Source organism: Xiphias gladius, chromosome 16 (assembly GCF_016859285.1).
Source record: "Xiphias gladius isolate SHS-SW01 ecotype Sanya breed wild chromosome 16, ASM1685928v1, whole genome shotgun sequence".
Taxonomy (NCBI): Eukaryota; Metazoa; Chordata; class Actinopteri; order Istiophoriformes; family Xiphiidae; genus Xiphias; species Xiphias gladius.
The window spans coordinates 8,820,258-8,847,500 of NC_053415.1; the positions used below are offsets into that span (position 1 = coordinate 8,820,258).

A 27,243-nucleotide genomic window follows, 5' to 3' on the forward strand; every position below is an offset into this window, starting at 1 on the left:
TGCTGACCATTTTCATACAGTTTCTGATTTTTTTTGAATTACGTTTCCGGGCAGTCATTGTCCAGTGTAACTTTGACAGAAATTAATGAAGACTTGCTGTTTACTGTGCTGGATTACAAAAGTGATGCAGCAAATAGATCATTTTTTTTTACTAGCAATTAATCTACCTTTTGATGTCTTGATCACTTAATAATTTGGTTTTTAAAATGTCAGCAAATTGTGAAAAAAGTTCATCACAAGTTCCCAGTGCCAGTGGGGATGTTGTAATGTGATGTAAAGACAAGTAATCTGTATTTACCTGGATTAATGTAACACTGATATAGCCTTTTAACAATAAAATTAAAGCTAAACCAATAAACCATCATCTTTGGCTGAACATTAATACTATTAAACCTGACTTCAATTTCAAAACTTCCCAGAAAACTGTGTGCAGTCTTTGGCCCAACCAAATTCTCCAAGATGCTAACATCTGGGTCCGGCTGCCCTTTGCAACTCGTTGCCAGTAAAGATTTAAGAAATGCTTGTGTAGTTGTTGCTCAGACATAACAGCAAAAGATGACAGAAGACAACAGCATGTTATCCAACATTATCTGAGTAGACTGGGAAACATTGTTTGCATCAATTTCTATCAACAGCACAGATATTATTTTGACTGAAACTTATGTTTAGCTGATTTTATTTTGCCTTAAAATCATTCTGTAGAGATGAGATCAACAAGAAGACAGGGACACTGTTATAATACTTTAGACTAGATAAAGTCCTATGAAAATGGATATTAAAATGGAGCATAGTAAAGCTCATGTAGTCTTATGTCTTATAACAGTACAGGCAATGCAATTTTTTATTGCAATGCTGTAATACTACACTCTGTAACCCTGAATGAGAATAAGTGAGTGTAGAAAATAAATGGATGGATGATAATTGTACAACTGGGGGCTTTTTTAGGTCATATTTAGAGTTGAGTAAAAACTTGTCACTGTGCTCTCCCAACAGATTTTATTAACAGTTATGTAAGACCATTGGTCTCAAACATTAAAAAAAGAATATAAAGGTCTGTATATCCAGCATGCCTTTCTTCACTTTATCTTCTTTCCCTCTTAATGCAGCAGGGGAGTGGTTCACATATATACAGTATGTTTCAGGTCTCAGCCCTCTCGGGTATGGCACCAATGGAGGGCAATTTGTGCTCAGTTTTTTTTTATGCTCTAGAGGTTTTTCTCTTAGTGGTCCTGGACCTGGCCATAAAATGAACATAAAACACATTTTTGATTAGACATGTAGTTAAAGATTTAATGTTACATTTGCTCCCAGGGTGAATACAAAAAACTCCTTACATCTATACATGAAGGAGCAGAACCTATGGTGGACTTCATTTCATGAGGAAATTTCAACTCGGTTCACAGCCAGAATGTAAGCTACAAGGTTGTTATACATATGTAGAAAGGGTATTACCTTACCTGTTTCTATATATAATCCTTATATTGAACTAATTGCAATTTACCGGGATTAGGGTCTCCCCCTCGCGACAGACAGAAAAAAATATTGCATTGTTTTCCCACTTTATTCATGGATCCTAGTACAATTTCATCCTTTCAATCATTAAGCTATTGGAGACCATCCATTCCAAGAAATAACTGTACAATTCCATTACTGAACTGTGTGGCACCATCTGTTTACATTTATATCCTATTAAATGTCTCTTGGCTGACAGAAGTCGACAGACAGGGTGTCTCAGAGTCTACGGTGTCACTACCCTTAGTTGAGGCAGCAGATGGTGCTGATGACTTGCTGCCCCAGCCAGATGATGATGCAGGCTCTGAAAGAGTATAGCACAGCTGAATATTCTTAGTCTGCAAGTTTGATGTAGTTTCTGACAGCCACATTTAAACATTTTGCATCTTATTACTGGTTGCTGGCAATGAATTATAGTCTGAGTTTATACACTCACTCGTGTATTTCTTTGTTAAAAAGTAGCATCCTGAAAGTCATTCTTTGTGCATTAAATCCTGTCTTTCATCTTCAGTATTTAATTTACTGAGTATATTTTCAACAAGCCCCAGATCCTGTTGTAGATTAATCTATACACTGCTGCTTTCATTTCTACTAAGGGAAAGATTTGCAAGATAACAGAGGCATTGGTTTTCTTCACTTTTTGTTTCCCTTCTGGTCCTTAAAGGAGACAAGTTGACACAAGTGTCAGAAAGGTTTGCTTACATTTGTATCCTCCTCTGTATCCATCCCATTGTAGGTCCCATCTAGTGTAAATATCTGGATACTGATAGTGTTTGGCACAGGCACTCCAACTTCCAGCTGAGAAAAAAACTGGTCTGATTTTCCATTTGCCCGGGCATGCAGAATACAGACCCTCAATGCTTTAGCTCTGCTCCTTTCCCTCACTGTGGGGGAGTGAAAAAGTTGACCTTGACTAACTGGTTTAGATGAAACTCAAAAAGCACAGCAATCAGGTATCCGCAGACTCATATGCACAAATAAAGCTGGGGAGCTGATATGAGACCATAACTCAAGTCAGCCAGGCTCAGTGAGGGGTAGGAAAAAAAAACTGCACTGTTATGTCTGTGCAAACAGGAGGACTGTATCGCCCTTGCCGAGGATGATATGATGGTGGCCAGCAAAAAATGCACGCTGCGAAAAGAAAAAAAAAAAAAAAAAAAACCTTTAGCTTCCAATCTGGTGCACAGCTTCCACTCCTGAGCAGTCACGGTCACTATAGAGTGCCAGAAACCTGCATGATTTCGATGTGGTGGAACTTTTGCCTGCACAGCTCTCAGACTTCAAAGGCCTTGAGCTGAGGCCACACTGCCTCCTAACACACTGCCACTGTGTACACTGTTCACATCAGCACTCACACTCTCTATAGGCACAAATTCAATTCTAGAGGAGAAGACCGACACCTCTGCAAGGTTGAGGGGGTCAATCCATGTTCTAAGAGAACAATTAACAGTCTGGAAATAATCAGAGCATTAATTATCGTCTCCACTAGGTGGAGACAGAAATACCAGTAGAGCCTTGAGAAAATACTCAATTTCCTCAACTGGTTTCACGTCATCGCAAAAGCTCCTCTCAGACATGGAATCTGGAGTTATCTATCTCCTCTACAAATTTAACTTGGCTCATTTGCAGTATTTTATGGTTCTTTAAATGGATTTTATTTCCCTGTGCATAAGAAATGGTATGCTGTGGTGCTGTCTTAAAAGGGCAGAACATTTAACAGCTCTAATAAACGCATTTCACCTTGTGTGTGCTGTAGCCAGCAGAAGAGTGAATGTATGAAAGTGGCTAAAGCCTCATTTAGTTTGCGGTACCTTTAACATACAGCTTCAGCCTAAAGGAGTAGTACAAACTTCATCTTAAACTTAAACCTTTATCATTTAGCCAATCCTCCTTCATTTGAAACATTCTTAAATTATTTAAATTACTGTTCTGGTCAGTGTAAATACATTTCAAATGTAGACATATTGTATTATGGTGAACAGGGACTTACAGTGTCTGGGAAGATGTGCTTTTTTTTATTGAAACGTCATACATAACTTTTCTGGACTTGACTAGAGGTCACCTATGACAAAAGCATTTTTACTGTCCTCAGCCTAAATGGCCATCACCAACAGAAGGCGTTTTCTCTCAAGTTTCTCCTTTTAAAATGCTTAAATACCAGGTTATTCAAAACTGAATAGCCTAACACGTTCCACTGATCCCTGGCAACATCCAATACACACGACAGGATCAATAATATGGCTTAAAAGTTTTAACACACAAATTGTACCAAATTCCCTATTCTGGTGTCAAGACAATCCTAACTGTTAAACCCCACTGTTAAATAGTGAATAAGGTCTTTAAGTCAGTTTATATCCCTGTTGTGATGCTGTGTGTGGTCAGAGTTGCACCAGACTCATCTGGAAACCAATCATTAGTTCTCCTAACACATACAATTCCATCGATTATTCTTTTCAAAACAGAGGAATGTGTCATACTGTATTTACACTCAGCTGCACACAGTTATTTCTTTCCTTGTATGTGCTGATTCCAAACTGTCACAAACCTATGGAGGCAAAAATATCATCTATGTCATCGTGGCTGTCACAAGCGGTGGTCTGAGGTGTCGCCTCGTATGTAGTCCCGCTTATTTGACCGCCTTCTGACAGTCCAGACACGGATAACTCACTCCTCCGCTTTCTTCTCTTCAGGCGTTTCCTTTTTACACCATTTTTGGCTGCTAAAGACTTAAATCGACTCCTGAGGGACTGAAAACGCATTCTCAGGCGAGGGTTTCTTCTCGCTGCAAAAGAGGAACGGCAGGTTCTGGGCACTGACCCTTGAGGAGATGAGGCCCAGATGGCTTCTTGTCTGAAGCTCTGCAGCTTCCTCTGGACACTGAGGACGAGGACAAATTAAATGAATAATGAATGAACATATTATTATTGCAACTTAGTCGCAGAATGATAAACCAAGTCGTTTGACCTCAACAACTTTATATTCTGTGGTGTTGCTCTTACCTGTAACCGGCAGCCTCTAGGTTTTTCATCTTATGGCACTTCAAACGCAGGAAGGTTAAAAGGCGTTTTTCCTTTTCCATCCTCTGGGATTTGCACCATAGAATCATTTCTTCTAGATGAGCTGCCATGTCTGTGAAAGTAGTAGCTTCTCTCACTTGTTTCTTGAATTTTTGTTTCTTGTCAGCCTTGTGAGTTCTCTGTGGTAAGGACTTGCCCTTGGGTGCCAATGGAATCATTAGATAGGACAATTAGGTGACAGCACTTGGCATTTGAATAATCTGTTAGTAATAGAAGAAGAAATAAAGAAACACTTCATCTGGTTTGCTCACATACCTCTTTAAAGTTCCTGAAAACCTCGAGAAAAGGCTTCATGTCAGTGTCATGAACTATACCTGGAAAATAAAAAAAATTAAATTAAAAAAAAAAAACAGCAATATAACTAACATTGAACAATTACAGCTCTATTCCAACCTGTAAGATTAAAAGAATATTTTACACAAGTAGGACATTTGTTTCTTATGTTAATGTAAAAAATATTTTCATGTCAGTAGATTAATGAAAGACTCAGAGGAAGGTTATGTAAAATTAGCATATATATGTGCTAGCACTATACATGTTATGCTACTTTTTCTGTGTACTGTAGTGACCAATGTCGACTGGATGTACAAAATGGCAGAGGTCAATAGGTGTGCCCAGAAAGAGAGGAGGGGGGGAAAAAAAAAAAATCCATTTAGAGTCACTGAATTACACTGTAAAATGATTCGTCTACAGTATGTTACTAAAACTGGAATGAATTATCAGACGAAAAGGCACATGTCCTTTAAAGCAGTGTCATCTTACTACCCTGTTTTAAATGCTTCATTCAATATACACAGCAATGAATAAAGCGCCACCTCTTTCAACAGCAACACCCAGGTCTTCTTTAACCTTCCGTGTCCATCCCTGGTTCTTGACTTTAATGGAAGATTTCTTTTTCTTCTGCTGCTGCTTTTCCTTGTGGATTTTGGCGTGGGAATCCTGCTTTGGTTGTTTGATCAGCAACAATGCATCAGAGGGACCCAGGAACTGAGCCATGTCTGCTGGCAGGGAGAAGTCTGTGAGGAAAGGCATGGGATGGGCGTGCGCTACTTCTCTGAGAAACTTCAGGAGCTGCTGGTACAGAGTGGACAGGCTGACCAGGATACCACGGAAAATAACCCTGATGGTGCACAAAGACGAGTGGATTTAGATCACGGAGGTTGTTTTATAAACAAACACGAGTCGTATTATTTCAAATGCATTTTTTTCTAAATCTTACTGCAAATTTACAGCCTCGAACATGCAAAGTTTCTGTGCTGAGCCCAGGTTCTAATTCTGCAACTGCCAGTATCTTGCAGATGTGACATCGAGGATAAACACTCACCATAGACGGCTGATCATGCTGGTTATCACCATATTCAAGATAACAAACTCCTCCCATTTCATCTGCTTCTTTGAGAGTCTGAAAGAAGTATCTGTTAAGGGCAAACCCTTGTGGTGACATAAAGAGGGCCAAAAGTGTTAAGCTTCATTCAAATAAAGACATCTACATCTTCTAGCACTATATTAGGTCTTCAGAGGTTTCTGTGACAAGACTCACCAGGGATAATTATCCAGATGATTCATGACAGTGCCACGTCTGGAAAGGATACATGAAAGCTCTGCTGCAACGATTCAATGTGCAGCTCATCAGCTGGGCAGCTCCCAGCACTTTGAGACAGAGCCACTCCAGCATGGGTTGACTGGGAACATCACACTCACCAGCCTTGATGCTCAGTCCTCTAAAGAACACACACATGCACAAACACCCCATAATTACTGCAAGTTTTTCCCCCCACTGCATTAGCTACTTAGCTAACTTCCAAAGATATAGTACATTGTTCACTTGTGAATTTAAACATTGTTGTAAACATTATTGTGAGTTCGTCTGGATTCAATACACACACAGTTGTATTTTAATTGATCTGCAGCAACTATTTGAAGCACAGCAGCAAACCCCAGCTTTGATGTTGATGGAGGACTGGTCTGCATGTTAATATCAAAATGGTAAAAACACCACAACACACTGAACCAATACCACCTACCTTTGAATCCTCTTGGGACAGAGATTGGACAGCTCCTCAAGAGCCACATCCAGTTTCATGCTCTTCAGCCTGTTTATACATTGTTCAACCTGTGAGAAATGAGACAAAATATGTAACACACATCTCAGAGGACATGGACACAGTTAGTTAGTTGGGTAGGTCTGCTCCTCTGCTACTACCCTAATATTGTTTACTGCACAGTGAATCCTAAAAGACTGGCGTGTCTCCCATCACCAGGACTAAAGCAGATCACACATACTGTAGCAGCCAGATGTGGAGGCTCTCACCTGTTTTAAGCCCTTGAACGTCTTGTTTCCTCTGAAGCTGTTATTCAGGACGTACAGCAGCTCGTAGAGAAGTCGTATCTCCGTTTGAAGAATTTCACTGCGGATTAGCTTAAGGACCTTCTCGTTTTCCACCAACACGGTTTTAATGTTTGCATCTGCCAAACAGAAACAACACGCACACATCAACATTTCACCACTTCACATCCCTATGAAGGTGGATATGTGGATAGGAAAGTGTCGTGCCCTCTCCACTCCACAACACACCACACCACACCACACCACACCACACCACGTGGACTGCAAGCGATATCACGAAGCAAAGTAAGATATTTAGCCTGTTATCATCAGACCATTGCATCGTACCTGTTGTTGAGCTGAAATGTATACGGACACTGGAAGCAGCACCAGGGAAGGGAATGTTTACCCTGTTCCACAGTTCTCCTGCCATGCTTCTCTACCAAAAAAAAAAAAACGCATCCGGAAGTAAGCTAGCCAATTGTATTCGATTATAGAGACACGTCAGAGTTCGTCTTAAAGGCACAGCGCAGAGAGCCGTTAACTTGCCTGTCTCACAGCAGTGAGTAAACAGCTAACCACGGGGTTATCGCTAACCGCAGGGTGAAGCCTGGCTAGGAACAGAGAGTAGTTACCATTACTTATATTATGCCAATTCTCTCAATAAACCTGAGAAAAAATAAGGGAATCTACAAAGTAAATATTCAAAAAAATAAATCTCATCTTCCACATATATAAATGAAATTAAACAAGACTGGGTCAAGACATAGTATATGGCTGGACTTCCGTTTATCTTGTTTGCTTCTCTCCTACTCTCTGTGCTCACATATACAGTATTTTAAACCAGCCGAATTAACAATAAAGCTGTTCTCATTTACATGTTTTTCTGCTTCTGCTGTGAGACATCGGAACAAGTATGAAATAGCGACTGAAACGCGGCCCATTAAGAATTCACGTTAACCAGCAGTCAACACCAAGCCATTTCCGAGCTGCTGCTCTGCTCTGCTAAAATCCCGATTTTATAACCGAGACGTCATCTGACAAAAATCACCAAACACATAAGTTAAAGACAAAGGCTGTGCTTTCAATTCGGCTATATTAACCCGTAGAATGACGAGTGAGAGAGAAAGTTAGAAGCTCATGTCCGCTGCCCTGCGGTCGATCCAACGAGACCCGGGAGAGGTTTAGCCTGCGCGGGGAGAGCCCGTTGTTGTCCCCGCGCTCACGGGACAACCCTGGCGACGATCTCCTACAGAAAGTAGCGGAGGTTTGTCCAGAAGAGGGGCCGGATTTGTCGCTGGGTGCTGTTTCGGAGACAGGTCGCTAAGAGGGGTGTGGAAAAGTCGACAAATCTTGCGACAAAGGCGCCGAATTGGAGTCACTGCCTGTAAATTAATTTGTAAACAAATGTATTAATGCCTGTTTTTTTTTAAAAATCAATTATCGGGAAAATATGGCGACTGGGCCAAATTTCATACAATTCACAAAATATGTTTATCTTGTGCACCATGGAGACGCTCCAAACGTCAGCACATCAGGGCGTACAGGTGCAAACACACCAAGGCGAATGGCCCAAAATATCATTGCTGTCAAGCAGGAGATAAAATGGAGGATGTCTGTTTTTTCGGACCTTCCCTCAGCCTGAATTGTTGTGTCCGGTCATCACAGCGTCTGTAGGTGACATGTTGGTATTTTGATAACACCGAAATGCTTTTAGCTCGTTAGTATGGAACTTTTCGTTGAATCCTTTTTGGGGGAGAAGAGAAGCTCTGTTCTTGGCTGCTCAAGGATTTATCAGGTGGTTCACTGTGCGTAATGATGCATGTGCAGTGCATATGAAATTTATTCAACTTATAGCAAACCACTGATGGCTTTGTCCATATAAACACACACGTTCTTGCTTCCCCCCTTGTCCCATTTTCCTGTTTCTTCCGTTTCGGTCCAATTTAGGCTTTGGGCATGGCTCTGTGGGCTACAACTGGAATCCAGATCCCAAAAAAGGGGCAAGGAGCCGTGCGTAAAAGCGCGCAGCGAGGCGATCTCCTCTCCTCTCCTTTCCTCTCCTCCTAAATCTCTTTGCTGTTGACGGGCATCTCATGATTAAGAAAAACTGTTTTTAATTGAGATTATTGTTGTTGTTGTTGTTGTTGTTGTTGTTGTTGCTGTTTTGCAGTGTATTGTCTGTTCAGGCTTTCTGAAGAACTCTAAATGTAACCTGCCTTTTTTACTACATTATTTTATTTTACGGCTGTGCTCACAAGAATAGTGCTTTCAGCATTTGCTCTGATTTTAAATGTCATCATATACTTGCATAGTTTCTCTTAAGTTCAACTCGGGCTAAACCAGTGTCACAGTCTTTGGACCAGGACTTTAAACTTTCATATAATACTTGACAGCCAAAACATGTTACAACAATTGGATAATTAGTATTCAACTTGTAAATGATCATTACAGGAGTACCAAAAACTGGCTATTTATTAAGCCTATTCGAACAGATATCAGCTAGATAAAATTCAAGTCAAAGTTGTCTTTAAATGTGAAAAGCAACATCTTGCATCAGTCCTTTTTCCTTCTGTCTTTTTATATCAATTTGTATTCTTAATAATAATTCCCTTTAATAGTAATGGATAAGACTCTTAAATGCATTTATATAGCACTTTCAGACAAAGCACTTTACAATGTGCCTTTCATTCGCCCATTCACATAAACACTTAAACCTATTCTTCCCTATGGGAAATTTAGAGTCGCTGGTCAACCTGACCTTCAAGTCTTTAGACACTTCTGGACTCAGACCCTGCAAGAAACCCAAACAGGCCAAAGGAGAACATGCAAGACCTGAGACAGCGAGATGACACCCTGAGTTCACTGCTGCATGAAATAATTCAGCACCTCCCTGGAGAGGTACTACAGGGAGGACCTTGTCCTGGTCAGACTTGCCCCAAGACTTACAGTATCCCATCTGGCCTAGGTATGCTAGCCTGGAACAACCCTGCAACCCATTACCTGCAACAACCCTGCAGGTAATGTTAAAAGCCCTAGCACATGAGCCGTTGCTAAGGGCGTGATGTGGGAGAAAAGGTAAGTGTGAGTGTCTGACTTGAAAGAAGATTACCTGTTTTATCCTGGTATATAACGACATACAAACTGTGTAAGCCAGCTTACATACAATACACCTGTCTAACTCTAGATGCCCATACACAGGTAAGTTAACAATTATTAACATTAACGGAAGTATCTTTCAAATTTTAATTTCACTTAATCAACAGCTCTCTTACTCACTCTGGTATACTTTTATGAATTTTTTCTTTAGAAGGAGTAGATGCTTTACCGGCCAAGGTAAGTCAATGCTTTATGACAACATTAACAAATGTCTCCTGCAAGGCTTCATATCACATGTTGATACTTCTGTAGTGTTACTAATTGGATTGCACCTCTGACAGAGCAGAGCTATCTTACATGCTGTTGTGTCACAGAGTCAAACAAGTTTTTTTCTTGTTGTGCAGGTGGAGCTGTGAAGGACGGAGGACTTCCCCTCATCTGCTGTATCCAGCAGAGGCAGCTGTTCTCTCCTGGGCTTCGGGGGTATATGCTCCCGATCAACGTCCACACAGGAAGGGACAACGTGGGGCCCAGCATCAAGGATTTCCGTGATGACAGAGAAGACATGTTTGCTCCGGACCAGATGAGAAGGTTGGATCACCACAAAACAATACTTACAATAGAATACCATTATCAGAGGCCACATTCAACAAAATAGCTACCTACAAAGCAAAGGTTGAATTACAGTGTTCAAAACGATTCATTACTTGTTTGACTATTTGACAGGGCAGGACTCACTCTGTGTCTTCAGCACTCATGGAGCAGCTGAGAGGGGCTGTCAACCAACTAATCAGCTCAGGAAGACCCAGCACTACAACAGAGCACTGATCCACTCTCAGCAGCCTTGATCCTTCCATGCACCAAACATAGTCTGGAGACCCAGCGGGTACCATTACAGCCTCCACGCCCCTCCACCCCCAACACCACCCTCTTCAGTTACCAGTCAAGAGGATGACGAGCGTCCCGACCCCGACCTGCACAGAGGGGGTTGTCACCATGTGCCTCACACACACACACACACACACACACACACACACACACACACACACACACACACACACACACACACACACACACACAAGAAGCTTTCACCACCTCTTTGCTCAGAAATCAAGACTGTCCAGAAAGAGGCACACAGATCAGACTGAATGCGAAAACAACTCAAACAACTAATTCTATTACTTTTAACATATTAAAGTCTTTAGCTTTGTTACAGTCAATAAAGAGCCTGTGCCTATATCTCAACAGACAAACATGCATACTTCATGATAGTGAAGTAGTGACAGCGTAATTAAATGGTGAACAAATGATTGATAGTAATTTTGATTTCACAGAGGGCACTGTGGGAAAACTTGACTGCAGTTGTTATTTTACATCATTGCACTGAATTAAGTGAACAATGAGATTTGAACTGTGCTAAAAGTTACTTTGAGCTTTATGCAAAACTTCTCAGTCCCTCCTTTTTACAAAAGCCTTTTTTGACTCATAAGTCAAAATCTGGGACCAACCTTGAGGCAGTTTCTCTGAAGTTTTGTACATACCAGCCAAGGTAAAGTATGTATCCTAAGTCTAATAGTAGCTCCTAACTGGCTGAGCCAAAAGACTAAGAGAAAAATAGCAGCGTGTCAATCCTTCCTTTGAGATTCCTGAGTGTTTGATCTTAAGCAGTCTTGGCTTTGTAATTCACAAAGACTAAAACAGCTCTTAGCTCTGTGAGAAATTAGAGGTAGACTGCCTAGGACACCTTCATCACTCACCTATTAACGTATGTTTTTTAGTGGCTCACATTGGGTTTTAGTCTTTCTGTCTTTAAATGTACGCATGTAACCACCAAGCTAAATTCCTTGTGTGCAATAATATACAGTACTTTGTCAATAATAGCATTCCGATTCTGAACTTGCTCATCCTTGCTGATTTTTCTCAATGGTAAACTTAAGTAAGACTTTCAATTACACTAATTTCTGTGTAGGTTTAAATTGCTGGGGTGATTTTGACCCCAAGCATAAGGGATATCTGTTTATTTTCACATAACAGCTGGGTTCGTTTTGATTTTGACAAGAGGATGCAATAGAAGTGCTAAAGGTCACTGTCTTTCATCAGTAGCTGAAAGGTCATCCAGTTAGGCATAAATTAAACGTTACATAAAACACTTAAAAGGATTGGCAACTTTTTAAAGACTTATTGTATTAATTTTATATTGGCCCATTTTTAAAAATCTGTACCAATTATAAACTTAATCTAAAATATTGTATAAAGCCTTTAAGAGAGTCGATTGACTTTTAAAATATACTTCTAATGAATAAACTTTGTCTGTTTTGTTTAAAACCGTGTGCTGTTTCAAAAAAGCAAAAAACAAAAAAAACAAGAAGACAAACTTCTGCTGCTGGGGTGATGTGACATCCTGGCAGCTGTGGGGGGTGCCTCTTGCAGAGTCTGCCATTTTGTCTGCAGCCAGGCACTCTTGTTTCGATCTCACAAACGAGCCGGGGTTCACCCTGAGCTCAGTTACTATGGTAACTAAAGCACCTATAAGCTGCAAGAAAAAACATAGCCAGCTACAGGGTCCGGATGTTAAATGTGTTAAAAAGGTGTTTTGTTAGACATTAAATTTTTTTTTTTTTTTTTTTAGCTTTAAAGAACGTCTCTATTAACTTTCTGAAAAAAGACAACACAATTTGACCGTATTGTGTAAAAATACGCTTTATTCAACAAATAGAACTAAACAAAACAAAGAAAACAATACTTATACATTCATCAATCTATGCTCCCTGTTTAATCATCCAGGTAATGACTTGTAGGTTCACTTCATCCAACACAGACTCTTCCGACCTTCCCCTCACTGCCAGCCCATGGCTGCCTCCTTTTAGCCAGAAAACCTCAGCTTGAGCTTTCAATTCTGTTACCATCCTGTCAAAAAGGACCTAAGCAAAGAAAGAAAGCAAAGTCAATGTTGAGGCACATGCCATCCGAAGAAAAAGTCACACATTGCACAAGCTGAGACAATGGATCAATCAGAATAGAGCACATCTAAAATGGCAGGGTTTTGCCAATGCTATACAAAATAGTAGAGGACTGGATTTTGCAGTACGCAGCGATACAGGCTATCTGCAAGTTTAATATAAAACTAAAAAAACAAACAAAGAAATATAAAATAGTGGAGCAAACTCCAAAAACACATACAATTGACAATTACAGCATGTACAGTGCGTGACTGAGGTGAAGAGAAATGTGTTACTTGAGTGTGCAAAGCAGGAACACAAACAACTTTCTGGGACATAGGGAAAGCAAGATTTGAAAATATAATATTATAAATAATCTGAGCATTTAGCATATATTACAACTGAGTATTTGGGAATAGAAAAAAGTTCTCTAGTTACACACACATACACATACACATGCTAATAAAATGTTTAAATCCTGCCACTCCATGTATTAAACTGCAGTCAGCCCAGTATAAATTTCCCCCAACCACCTTCACCTTGTCACACATGTTGTCCTCAGTTCCCGACACAAAGAGCACAGGCATGTGCTCGGGCAGCCCCCTGAGATCTCCGCTCCGCTGGCGATGGGCGTGTGTCTGTCCCGGAGGGTGCAGCGGGAAAGACAGGCAGATGACACCCTGCACGGAGCCCTCCGTTTGATCGCTCAGCTGCCTGGCTAGAGCTGCAGCAGCACGACATCCCATCGACCGGCCTGTGGACACGCACGTTTCGGGGACAAGAGAGCCCACTCACTGAGCGACACAGTACCGTATTTGATGTTGTGGTCGACACTTTAAATGCACATTACAGATTTTTGTGTGCAATATCTGATGTTGTGAATTGAGCCCCAAGCAGAAAATGATATGGATGCTATCAATTTCATTGATGTGTCTCATTAACTAATTGATTAATATGCATGAAACTTAAGGATGCAGTTACGACTGTATCTTACTACTGTACTGTTACTACAGTATCTACTGTGATGCAAAGTCATGCACACAAAGAAACCACTCTTCCAACTGCAAAGTAATGAGTGGTCTGCATAACCATGGCTTTATGTCATGTGATATACATTAAGGCTGTAGCTGCTCACCTCCAACGAAAATGTGCTTGAGGGTAAACCTCTGTAGGGATTTCAAGTAGTCCTAGGAGGAAAGAGCAGCTTGTTGGTGCTGAATCACAATGTTGCAGCACCACAGACGTGATTTAAAACAGCGGCCGCTCTGTCTTGCGTGAATGGAAAAGGCTTACCCACACAGCACGGTAAGCCCTCACTCTGTATCCCAAGTTTAAGCCTTTGCACGTGAAACGGAGACACAGGAAGCCGCGTGAAGCCAAGGCGCGGGCCAGAGAAGTCAGGTGTTTGAAGTTCATGTCTCCGCCGGCCCCGTGCGTGAGTACGACGGCGGTGTGCACGTCTCTCGCGGAGGCTGGGGCGCACACGGCGGCATCCAGACGCCTGGTCCCGAACGGCACCTTCACTGGGTCCTGCGAGTGACAGAGCAGTTGCTTTGCGCCATCCTCTACAGCCCGTGAGCAACGTTTTACAGCTTAGTCTGGGAAATGGACGTCGTTTATTAACAGCGACGCCGTTTCCCGCCGAAATTCAACAGCAGAGTACAGCAGCCAGAACCCATCGGCTCGGGTTGGTGTCATCCCGCGCTCGTATCGTGAACGTTACAGGTTCGACTGTGTGATACTTACCTCGGTGAACTCGTCCATTACGAGACGTTTCTTCTCTGATAACGAGCACTACACGACTACAGACGAGGGACATCTAGCGTTGGGGAGAGGTCATCGCAGCTTTACCAGACAACTCTACCCCAGTGGAGCCGTGCTCGAGCACAATTCAGCAGGCCAAGTGCTTACTGAATGCATCTTAAATCCAGATCCAAAACCAGATTCAAATCTGAAATATCTCCTGTTTTTATACATTTAGGATTAGTATATATGCTTTCAGTGTGGGTTTGACTGTCTGTGTGTGAGTGTATAATATTACAGCAGAAAAAAAGGAATCACTTACAACATACAAAAAGAATTATTTATTTCAAAAATGAGATAAGGTGATATTCATATCAGTCATACAATCCAAACTTGGACAAATTATTTGACGATATATCAGATGTAAAGGACTGCTCTGTAACTGGGTGACAGGTCAATCAAAGTTCATCTTTAGCCTGAAAAGCAAACAAAAAGACTGATGTTAGAATCAGGAGTGGTGGCACTATAAATGTGCCAGCTTTCAAAACAAAATTATCGGAGAGGTTATATACAAAAATACATAAAAATCCCACAAGAGCAGTATATGTTTTTACAGCTGTTTAGTCTAAACTTGCACCCATTCAAACATGAATATTGTCTTTAATTAACAAATTCCAATCTCACTGTCTACATAAATGAACAAAAAAAACACCAAACTTTAATATAAAGAAAGGACTTGAACCTTTTAGATTTCAATTTGCACCATTCAGTACATTGAACATAGAATTTGGTTATGTCACTTAATGCCCAACTTTACCCTGTCTAGACATCTAATCAGGTAGAGTACTTGAAAACACCCCTGCGGGTGTGCAGGGTCTTTAATATAGTGTAATTTTTATTTTCAACTTTGATTATTTTAGGAAGAAGAGGTAAAAAAAAACCAAAAAAAACCAAGAGCCATCTTTCTCTTTGTTTACAGGTTGCGCTAGTGTTTTAGCATGTCATGATGTTTACATTGGCTCTAACAATGTGGAGTACATATTTAGAACAGCAATAAAACTTAAGCTGTACTCTATCTATACCTGGGCAATGGTATCAGTTGATATATAGTGTTAGACAAGGCTGCTTTCCATTTTAGCAGTGTGTGGGTCTGGACTCTGCAGGTGTTATCCTGGCTACTTGTCTAATACTGTAAGCTCAGGTGAGGGCAAGAAGTACCAACGTCACTTTGATTCAAGGGAAACTTAGTGGAGACCCTTACTTTCGTCCTGTGGCAGGAACACGGGAACAAGTCATCAGTGGGCTGCTCTACAAGCTCCATGCCCTTACGGACTGTAGGCTCTGTGACCTGGAGTTTGGCATACTCCTACAAGAAGAACATTGAACTTACAGAGAGAACCATGACAGGCAGGGGTAGTGCATCCTGATAACAACTATGATATTAAAACACATTTCTGAATGATGCTGAAACAATTTTATCCAGAATAACACAAGTAATGTGATACGGTGCCAATGTATAATACTCTGTGCCCTGTATGACTGTATGATGACAGAGCCAGGTAATATTTTCTTATAGTACTGCTGATACTACTTTTTGTAGTATCTTGACTTTTTCAATATATCAACTGATGTAACTCTGCAACTGCAGTAATTTTACCTGGAAAAGTTTGTAGTAGTAACAAAATATGCTGTCCCCCATAAGATGAGTGCGGGCAAACTGCTGACCTGCCAGTGCAATTGTCCTTGCCTGAAAGATAAAAACAATCATAGTGACATGGGTTTTTTTTTTTTTTGGTCACAGCAACAGAAGCAAAATAAAACTTCTCCAATAAAATGACTCCATACTAAAATATTTCAAAAGGTATACATCTTTATTTTTAAAGGGGCCAATAAGGACCCACTGAATGGAATTATACCAGATATCATGGCATTTACAACCAAACATAATGCACAGCATCCATAATCATCATCAGCACCTCTTCATCATGGTCACGAGCCCACTGGATCTTTTCCAGCAGGTCTCCCAGGTCCGCTCTTATTGGAATGTAGTGCTCCCACGGTCGAAGCTCATTGTAGAAATGCTCGTAGTAGCCAGAATCCTGCTTTAAGACCACACTGTCTCCTGCCAACAGGTAAGGCAGTCGATACGCTGCCACGGTGCCGTCAATGTTTATTTGGTACTTGTACTGGTGGTGGACATGGAGTAGAAATAAAGATTAACCAACTTTCTTCAAAATCAGCGCTAGTTAGTATAAAATGAGAGAAGTTTTACTTATTAAACGTGAAAATATGTTGGACATTTCAGTGAAGGCCTATGTGTAATTCACATCCAGCAGACACAGAGCTACATGTACATCTCGCTGGATGTGTATGTTCTGGCAACCAGTATTCATTGGACTTTTAGCACTGGTTTGGTCCATCATCTCCAGAGAAAAATGTCTGGGTCTTTAGCCTGTTAGATACTTTCCTCTTATACACTAGTTTACGTAAGCCTTCTGACTTTTTGTGCAGATTGGGTCCACTTTGCTTTTCTGAGCATGTTTGCTGGAAATATCTTCCTATAGTTGTAAAATAATTGGTTTACAGCTGAAAAGAACTGCAGAGTTAGGTGTTAATTCCTCTTCGGGCCTGGCAAAACTGGAAAATTTTAATCATTAGATTGTATTACTTACTTTAAGGTGTCTGAAGAACACATTACATATTTTTTTATCTAAGACAATACATCAGAAGCCTGCTATAATAGGCGCTTACCTTGAAAAAGTCAAAGAAAGAGACGTGTTTGACCAGCGGCCCATAGAGGCTCTCGTCATGTTTGAAGAAGAAGAAGTTGGTAAAAGCTGCATCTATCATGTTGGGATGAGCCCTCGAAAGCTTGACCAGCTCCAGTCGCTCCTGACGACTGTCCCTCCCCCTCCAGAAGGCAGTGGCATTCTTCTCTGGCCACGGTGGCCCTGAGTTGGCCTGAACGGACATCATGTCTAGGCTTACTCTGTTTATTGGATGGACACAATGATCAATGTCAAACCTGGTGCAGTTCTTGAAGTTAATAATCTCAGCATCAGTAACTTCAAAGTTGTGTTCTCATATAGGTAGATAATAGCGTCTTACAAGAATCGGATGTTATGAATCAGACAAAGGTGCACTGGGATACACCTGGTGAGTGAGGATCATTCATTACAAGGGGAGAGAGTTTCTACAGGGCTAAAAGCTGGCTCAGTCTAGAGTTAAAATAAAACATTTGCTGGCTAAAATCTTCTTATTGTCATTGACAAATCAGCTCACACTGCATAAAAATGGATGAGGTATAAACTTATACATGCAGAAAGACATGAGAAAATAATGAGCATCCTGGCACAGATGTATTTCAGTTCCATTATTCTGTCTGCACTGTGACAGTGTCAGGGTACAGGCTCTACACAGGCCTGCTTGTCTCCAGTGTCATCTGCTAAGGAAAGCTGGGCACACTTTGAAATTACAAGGTAAAACCTTGTATCTAAAGGACTCAAAGTTTGCTTTTTGTTTTAAATTAAGTTTCAAATCCAATCAGTGTACAAATTAAACTAAACTGATATTTATACTGGATTGCCCTGAACCAAACTTACCAAACATCAGAATTCACTGTGAGTTTAATGAATCCCAGCTGACTGCAGTTTCCCTGATGCATGAAGGAACAAGCTCCTTTTTTTGGAGCCACTATTCAAGCCTTCAGGCAGTGGTTACTTGATACTTGATTTTTGGTGGAGTGCCCAGATGTGACTGATGTTTTTTGTGGACTATTTATTAAATGGTGGCTCACTGTACTTACAGGTGGTGATGGAGGGGGCCCAAGTTGAGCTTCATAAATTACTTACTGAATACGACAAACACTCTGTACACTTTTGTTGAATTATATTGCTAACTCCTGTGCAAAATCAGTAATGTTTAGTCCAGAGTCTTAAGAGTTAATACATCTTTTAGCTTAATCCAAAATTGCGGAACATTTTGTGTTATGGATACCAGAGCCTTACCTTCCCATGGTCTCAAGGACAGACTCAGTCAGGTCATAAGTGGGCATGACAATATCTCTGGTATTGTTAGAGCCACACCAAGAAAAGATAGGATGAATCTTGTCAGTGGGTTTCCTCTTTTCCAACGGCCAGTCACCCAGGTTGACAAAAAACTCCATATCAGGGAGCTGCACCTGGACACACAACACCACAGAGAAAGAAAATGACACAAGTTCCCCTGCAGTGTTCTTTAGAAGGAACGCGCTATCCATTAAAAAATAATATTACTAAGAAAATAATATCACATAATAGAAGAGCCAGTGCTCCTACTCCTACTTGCAAATGTATAAAACATTTTTTCTATTATTCAAGACTTTGAATCCTTAAAAAGCATCACATACAAATGTTAAAATATTTTTGTATTACACAGGTAGTTTAGGAAGCGCTTACCTTCCTGCTGAGTGAGAGGAGGATGGCATCCATAAAGATCCTGAAACCTACATGTTCTCCAAAAGTTTTTACATACACCTAAAGGGAATAAAAAGATATAAGTTCATAAAAACATCACAAGAGTTCTCAAGAATAGACTTTAACACTTAACTTTAAGCTAATACGAATGAAAAGTCTTGAAAGTGCCATGGATGAAACAACAGCTACTTGTACGTCAACAGATCCATCAGCATAACAGTTGAGCAAACTTCATCTGCTGATGAGGTTCAGACAAAGCTGTTTTGTCAGACTAGTACTGTATGTGCAAGGTCAAGAATAAACTTCAATGCTTATTACAGGACTAAATTCCCAATTAGATATATAGAGAAAAAAAAAACAGTTACAAAAATTACTATATTTCCAATTTGTAAATTGTTAATCTACAATTTACAACTACTAAAATTTGTGTGTGTACCACTACTAAGTTTTGTGTTTTGCACTGAACTAATTTTGTAAGGGGACACTCAACCTGCCTGAAAACAAAATGTATAAAATTACAATGGGATTGTAAATCATTGTCAAGTGATAAATTACTGCATGTTCCCAAATAATGCTAGCACTGTGCGAATAGGGCTTTAGACATATCATTATTACAGCAACCTGGATTGATGTCCACAGTGGTATTTTGAGAAGACTGTGCCCTTGAACACTTGGCTAATACACTGGTCTTACAGCCGTGTCCCTTAGCTTCAGGCTCTCCTGGCCGATTTTACATTATTATATGGTCCTACTTACTATTCAGTCCAAAAAAATGCTGCCCTTTATTGTTATACTACCCTTTGGTTATGATTGTATTTAAAAAGACAAACATTTTTTTTTTTTGTAAAATTACTTATGTGTTAATATCAAGGAATTGTGGAGACAGCTTAAGCTTGGCTTAACCAATAGTTTGCTCTTACATCAGACTGATACTGGCTGTTTGCTAAAAATAAAATATCCACCACTCCCCTGGTGTTCTGCACCAGGCGACTGCTCCCTAGATCAGGAGTTTTTTCATGGCATCCCCTCACCCCCAACCCTGATGTATCAGCCTTTCTTGAGCCGTATTTACAGTGAGAAATATTTAATCACTTGCTCTTAGGGTTGTGACCTGTCATATCATTAGCTGCACGATAACTGCATGTTAAATGTTTCTAACATGGTGATTTTTATATTTACTGCCTATCTTACTGCTTATTTCTTCTGTTTTTGGTGGCTCTGGTGTCATAGGTATGGTGTACCTTGTTGTCTTTGACGGTATAATGGCAGAGGCTTTGCCGCTGTCCAAAGCGCTCAGGGATTTCCCAAGCGTTACGATCTGGGTCGACACTAGTGTAAAGGGACAGGTCCCTGTTTATCTGGGGGAAAGACTGAGGGCAGTGCATGAGGGCCTCCCATACAGAACCACTGGGCTGTGGACAGTCACAGCCCTCATGGTACACTGGACCTGTAGAGGACAAACAGAGAAAACATCATTGAGATCTTTCTCTTGCCCCTGCCATGAACACGTGTCTTCTTTGTGAGCTACTAGTTCCAGAAAAATACAAATTTCACGCTAAAACATATTTTGTAGGCGACTTGGGTTGTGTTCTACCTTTGAGAATGAATGGCGATTTGGCGACATGCTTGTTCTTGAGCAGAATGTGGATGTGAAGGTCTGTGTAGGTGGCGTACATTCTGTAACGAACCAGGAATGACCCATCCTTACGATCCAGGACCTGGATCCAAATCCTGGTGAATTGCTCCACTGGAGACACGATCTTCACTTCAAAGGTATTCTCACCAGGTGATACTGTTAAACTGTAAAAGGGAAAGAATAGTGAGAACGTGCTCCTGTTAAGAGAGAACAAAGCTGGAGATTACTGGCATGCTGGTACGGAAGTCATACAGTGGCACAAGTGTAACACTGTATGACTTATTTTTAATTTTAAAAAACACGAGATATAAGTCCCTGTTCTCCATCTACAAAACAAATTTTGTTGGCTCATGAAAAAGATTTTCCAACACCAAACACTATATACTTTTTATATCTTGTGGTATTCCTTTCAAAAGGTCTCCATTTTTTGAACTAGCATTAGTACGAATACTGATTAAGCTTTTGAAATTTGAAGATCTGAACATAGTTACATATTTAAAACTCTAAAACCATAATACTGTGCATTTATTCTGATGCTAATCTGAAAATGGCATAAGTGTTATTTTTACTTCCAGAAATGGTCAGTTAAAATAACAATGACCATTATGTAAACAGCACAAGCATTTAATTGACGGATACAGAGAACGTGTACTTGCTTTAATGGAATGCGAATTTTAGTTGCTAGGGAATCAAAGATAAGGCTAAGTACAGTATCTGCAGGAAAAGTTCATCTATATGTTTGATCTCACCACTAACTCATAAACAATACAGTCAGAAAGTAGTAGGACAATGACACATTTGTACCGGCTCTATACTCCAACACATTGGAATAAGCTTGAAGGTGTTTACATATGTACTTTGCTAGTCAAGAAAATTCCACTGTTATAGTTGCCTTGTCTAGAAGTTTAGGATCATTGTTGTGCTGTTCACTTAATATGGATGTAAACACCCTAAAACAACCTTAACGCTGAATATCTGCACTTTAACGTCAGTTTGATTTCAGAGTGATTGTTTTAAAAAATTAAAAAACATATTATAGTTCTAATACAGTGTGAGTACACTGTAATTAGTCACAAGATACGTCGCTGGTATAATTTCATGGCTTCTTAGTATCATGCTATTTTTGTGTCTCTTCAGTACCAGCAGACAACAATAATGTAGTTTTTTGTAGTGGCCATGAATGGAACTGAGAAACTGATATCTATCTTTAGACCCAAGGCATGTGTGAAAGTGACACCCATTGAGTTGGATACCTCCATTGGACCCATGGGAGCTTTTTGATGAGAGAGGTCATTGGAGGATCTCTAACATCTTTCTGCCGGGGGCGTAAACTTTCATGTCTGCTCTCCCGCTACTGACTAGTGTAACATTTCAACTTTCATACTACACCACACGTGGTTGAAAGATTTACTATGTTGTCTTTTCTTTGTAATCATCACACCATCTTGAGACGGTAGTAGAGATACAGTAACAATGTCCTGCCTCATCAAAATAGGAAGGACTTTATGTTTTCACTCGTCTGCGATTTTTGGAACTAGGACATCTCAAAAACAACAACACAGGCCCCAAAAGGAGAAATACTAAAACCTACTTTGTAGAAATTACATTAGAAAAGTTGGGTGTTGTGCTACATTTGAGTACATTCATTTCTTAATGGGAAAACCAGACGTGGGGATTCAAGCTTGACAGAATCTACCCCACATGCCATTTTCTTAGAAAATCTAATATTTAAGACAAAATATTGACAAAATTAACGTTAATGCCGGTGAATCTTTGCTAATTGGAGATTTTTTTTTAGGAACGACAGATACCGTCTTTACTCTTCAGCACATACTGTAGCGTTTTATTAAATTAATAGACAAATCTCATGTCCTCTGGCTCAAGCACAGCCACCTGATTACTCAAATAAAACAAGTTATAGAATTTTTCCTCATTTGTATAAAAATACATTATTTACTTTGCTCAAAACCAACTATACAACCTTAATGTCTCCAAATTAGGATGCTACGTGGAGCACTTGAAAGCAGCACTGTTTGCCAATTAAATTTTACAGGTGGTCGCGAAGGAAAAAACCTTGTAGCTAAAGCAAAGCCGCCATAGCAGGCCTAAGTTACTCACTTTTTCCCCGAGCTGTCCACCGCCTGTATGTAGAAAAATCGTGCTGGAAGCACAATGTTTGCCTCCAGTCCAGGTCCCCATACCAAAGTTTTTGCAGCACTGAGTACCGAGGCCGCCTGAGCCCCTGAGAGTTCATGTCTGAACACATCCAGACAGCAGGGCAGCAGCAACCACGAAAACAGTCGAGGAGGCATAACTGTCCAGCGTCGACTCTGCTTTAACGTCAGCCGCTGCTCTCCTTCTTAAAGAGGTTCACTGCCCAAAGTTGCCATTGTTGCTTTAAAAATAAATATCAAAATCGCGACAAGATGAATAGGAGTCTGTGGGTAACGTTTCAACGTTAGTTTGTTCCGTTTCCATGTGGAATAACACGACTCTGCGGTGGCATTGCCAGTGGTTTATATCTGGCTAACATTGTGTTATTTTAATATGTGTTGAACGACAGCGCGCTTACCGTTAGCTCCTTCCAAATTCTTGTACAGTTCAGTAAAGTATCTGCTTAATGAAAAAGGGGGCGGGAGAAGAACGCGCAATGCAGCGATCCGATTGGTCGCCCCTCCACCTACTCTGGATTGGATTGGCTCAGTGAGCCATGGACTCCTGAGCGAAAATCTGATTGCACGAACATCCGGAAGTTAAACTCTTGGATACATGCTGAGCATGATGATAAGTGAATAGAATTGGATTGTGAATGTGGCTTATTAAACAGTATCTGTTTTGATAAAGTGGACGCTTGGAAATGTAAAAAATGTACCTTCCCTTTTTCCCTGTTTTACGATATCGTCAATGGTGGATGTAGTATTTAGATACTTAAGTAAAAGTAGCAATACCACATTGTAAAACTACTCCATTACAGGTAGGTGTCCTGCATTGAATATTACAAAAGTAAAAGAGTTTTATATATTGTTTCGTAATTTAATCTAACATTAGATAGTATTTAACTTGTAGGTAAAATCTTAATTTGTAAAGTAACTAGTAACTATAGCTGAAAATTGTGTAAGTAAAAAGTACAGTATTCCCCAATGAATTATACATAAGTACAGTACTTGAGTAAATATACTATATATAGTTACATTTGAAATAAACTTACATTTCACCACAGAGCTTGATAAGTGATTAGTGAATGTGGAAGAATTTACAGCTGCAATGGATTTTACTTGTCTTAAAATTCACAATTTACAACAGGACAGTGATATAAACAGTGACGCTTCTTGTGTTAAAAGAAGACACACTCATACAGCATCTGGCTTTGAACCAACCGGGGGGGTGCAAAACAAGTTTTTTTTTGGATACCTATACACTTGTGAAATGATATGTGAAATGTCGGAAAAAGAGATTCATTATCATGGTAATTATATTTTGGAGAAATGCATTTTTCATGTGAGATAATTTGCTGACTGTAGGCTTCTGCCAGTGATGAATCAGGTTGGTTACACTGAAAGGGTAAAATTAACATTTACTGTAACGATGGCAATAAAGCCATGCTGCGCTTTCAACTGTGTCTGCTTGATGTGAGAAAGCTTCCCTTTCTGGGCGCTGCTGGTCCAAATGGTTGTTGATGCGGAGATACTGAAACAAGAAAGTAAAGAGCCCCACACATGAAACACCGCTTTGCACTGTTATACAAGCAAAACATCATTAGCTGATTCTGTTTAAGGACCAGTGGAACTGAGCTCTCAACTGTGTACATCAATCAATGTTTATTTCAGTTTGCCTTTGCATCAACATATTTTCAGTTCTTTTTTGTCAATTAATTTCTATTACACTAGTATAATATCAATAAGAACAAAAAGTGGTAGAATCCATTTAAATAAGACAAACTTTGCTGCCATCATTGAGAAAAACAGAGAAATGCCTTTTCAGGATACTACAATGTGAAGAACTACAGACTTCCAGTGATTTAGACAGAGCCAGAATACCAGATACAGTACCAGCAGTAACAGGTACAACATATACAGAGAAAAATATCCCCAGAATGTCTTTATCTTTTACGTTTTTTTTGTTTCACCCTTCACCCAAGATTGAACTGTACAATTAATATAAAAACCAAAAACAGACTAACAAAACACCCTGTCGGTAGAAGTCAGATTTTTTTAATTTTTTTTTTTTTCTTTTGAATTTTTGTGTTTTTTTCTGCCATTGACAGAACTGCACTGAGCACAAATCTCATTGACGGTACAGAGATAGAAGAGAAGTGTATTTTTTTTGTCATGTTTAAGACATCATATTCAATCAAATCATGTGTAGTTCCTGAAATCCATGTGGCTCTGCTTCTGGATTTCAAGTGACTTGACTCTGTTGAAAACAAATGGGTTTGAAGGCCATTTAAGCCTAGTGAATGCCTCAGCAGCCTGACAGGAAGTAGGCTGAAATGACTACCAACGCAGACTCACGTGTGTCTGTGTGTTATCTTTTAGCTTTGAGTATATGTGTCGCTGTGCATATTTTATGTGGGAGTGACATCAACATGATCGAGACACAATGCGTTACAAGTGTTAATGCTTGTGTGAATAAAGGCCTGATGTGTGAGACATGGATATCAATAATCCTCTGTTTAGCTTTTCAGATCAATTCAAAATACAGACAAATACACAAGTACAAAATATCCTCCTCCGTTAATGCTGTTCAGCCATGTCATTTGGCTACCCATTGACATGTACAACACAATCACAATATGATACACATCCATGTATCATGAAACATTTGTTGTTTTTAACATACGCAGCCTTCGGTTGAGAGGCCTTCACCATCAAATATAGGACTGCGACAAGAGGATATCATAGTCATTAAGAACAATATTGAATGAAAAAAAAAACATATTAGCCTTCAGTTGAAATTTTTGCAAATGTTTTACACTTGTACATAGTTTCTTCACTGACTCAACATCTGAACATCACTGAAAAAATACTGTCACTTCTCCTGAAACTTTTACTGATAAACGACTCACAAACGTTTAAACGGATGTGATTCCAACTCCTCTTCGTATTCCCGGCACAAACACAGTGACAACCATTAAAAGCATCATTTGTGATTATTAAAAAGAGGACCACTCCGGCTTAACGCTGAAAACACACAAACTACAACTTTTAAAAGACTTGAGGTGGAGAGAGATGTGAGGGTGTCATTCATTTTTGATTGCTTTGGCAGAGAAAGAGACCACTTTAACATTTGTGACACTCTTTCTCTCTTATACACACAACCTAATGGCTCACTAAACTTGTATCATCTGACAAAGGCAGCTAAAGACTCAAATGGTGAACCAGTGACAACCAAAAAAATAATATAAACACCCTCATATATATGTTTTTTTTTTTTTCCAAAAGAAAACTGACTTATTTGACTTTGATTAATGCCCTCTATGGCCAACTCCAAGTACTTTTCCTCATCTGTTCTGATCAACAGGAAACATTTGATTAATACTCACTACTCCTTAGCTCTTTGTAATTTAGTTTACAGTAAGTGGAATCATCCATCTTGTTTTTTTATGGCACATGAATAGTATATAGAGTCATACTATAGATATAAACACACTGTGTCCAGAATACACTTTTAACTCTTTCAGCCTTGGCACACGTCTCACACCAATCTGTTCTGTTTTCATACAGTTGTCTTTGGGGAGTGAGATATTCATCATCATCATTTAATGCTTTTGTAAGTAGCAGCAGCCGCAAAGTGAAATTAAATTTGTGATTAAACTGTGCAGAGTTAAGTGTAAATACTACTGATTTGTGTTTGCACTGTGCAGTCAAGAGTAGTTGGAAGGAACAAAGTTTTAGCCTCATTCTAAGTGTGTGTAGAGAAAGCTAACTATGCATTTACATCGTGTAAAGTAATATTTGCTGAGACTACGAATTTTTTTTTTTTAAATGAACCAAAAAAGAAAAATAAAAAAAGGGAAAGGAACACAACTTTTGGCTTAATAGCAATGCAGGTATACATTTCCCTTTTTATATATGTTTTTTTTGTCAGTATTTCAAAAAATATAAAGTTTTTCATAGTTTCTGTTGTTGGCTTACATCATTAAATAAAACTTTTTATTTTTGTATCTCCCGTTAAAGTAGCATGCTGCTTTTTAATATGGCAGTTGGATATTTTTAATAGTCATCCATTTTTGTTTCATGCATTTCTCGTTGGTTTCTTAACTTTTGAGTATCTACACAGTGAGGTCCAGAAAACCCAACCACACACACACACACACTCACACACATACACACACAGACACGCGTGCACACACGCACACACTCACACAGATTTGTCAGATATTTCCAGTTCCACTTTCATCAGTCTTTCAAATGCCACCATCCTCTTTCTGTCCTTATCACTGCATGTCTAGACAAGG

At 39.7% G+C, this 27,243-nt stretch overlaps 3 protein-coding genes across 8 annotated transcripts; all 3 read right to left on the reverse strand.

The window, feature by feature from the left end:
• Nucleotides 1-1,038: 1,038 nt before the first annotated feature.
• On the reverse strand, nt 1,039-8,045 carry nepro (nucleolus and neural progenitor protein). 5 transcript variants are annotated; one of them, XM_040149479.1, is made up of 12 exons: nt 8,019-8,045; nt 7,264-7,354; nt 6,901-7,055; nt 6,614-6,702; nt 6,182-6,310; nt 5,914-5,991; nt 5,405-5,709; nt 4,845-4,903; nt 4,512-4,726; nt 4,330-4,389; nt 2,215-2,310; nt 1,286-1,816 (listed from the first exon to the last, which is right to left on the reverse strand). In XM_040149479.1, exons 2-11 carry the CDS (start codon nt 7,346-7,348, stop codon nt 2,256-2,258), a joined length of 1,230 nt encoding a protein of 409 aa, XP_040005413.1. In that variant the 5' UTR covers nt 7,349-7,354; nt 8,019-8,045; the 3' UTR covers nt 1,286-1,816; nt 2,215-2,255. The 5 variants fall into 5 exon arrangements, with proteins under 5 accessions (XP_040005414.1, XP_040005413.1, XP_040005411.1 ...); XM_040149480.1 differs by lacking the exons at nt 1,286-1,816; nt 2,215-2,310 and adding an exon at nt 1,039-1,235 and having other exon boundaries at nt 8,019-8,043; XM_040149477.1 differs by lacking the exon at nt 2,215-2,310 and having other exon boundaries at nt 1,287-1,816; nt 8,019-8,044.
• A 4,651-nt stretch (nt 8,046-12,696) lies between these two features.
• Nucleotides 12,697-14,829, reverse strand: tex30 (testis expressed 30). Its single transcript, XM_040149192.1, has 5 exons — nt 14,700-14,829; nt 14,247-14,483; nt 14,089-14,140; nt 13,493-13,707; nt 12,697-12,935 (listed from the first exon to the last, which is right to left on the reverse strand). Exons 1-5 carry the CDS (start codon nt 14,715-14,717, stop codon nt 12,774-12,776), a joined length of 684 nt encoding a protein of 227 aa, XP_040005126.1. The 5' UTR covers nt 14,718-14,829; the 3' UTR covers nt 12,697-12,773.
• Nucleotides 14,830-15,022: 193 nt separating this feature from the next.
• poglut2 (protein O-glucosyltransferase 2) lies at nt 15,023-23,482 on the reverse strand. Of its 2 annotated transcripts, none has more exons than XM_040149190.1 (11): nt 23,359-23,482; nt 22,905-23,181; nt 20,745-20,950; nt 20,392-20,597; nt 19,133-19,210; nt 18,704-18,876; nt 17,448-17,685; nt 16,673-16,882; nt 16,354-16,443; nt 15,958-16,062; nt 15,023-15,172 (listed from the first exon to the last, which is right to left on the reverse strand). In XM_040149190.1, exons 2-11 carry the CDS (start codon nt 23,096-23,098, stop codon nt 15,155-15,157), a joined length of 1,518 nt encoding a protein of 505 aa, XP_040005124.1. In that variant the 5' UTR covers nt 23,099-23,181; nt 23,359-23,482; the 3' UTR covers nt 15,023-15,154. The 2 variants fall into 2 exon arrangements, with proteins under 2 accessions (XP_040005124.1, XP_040005125.1); XM_040149191.1 differs by having other exon boundaries at nt 22,905-23,224; nt 23,359-23,419.
• Between the last annotated feature and the right edge of the window lie 3,761 nt (nt 23,483-27,243).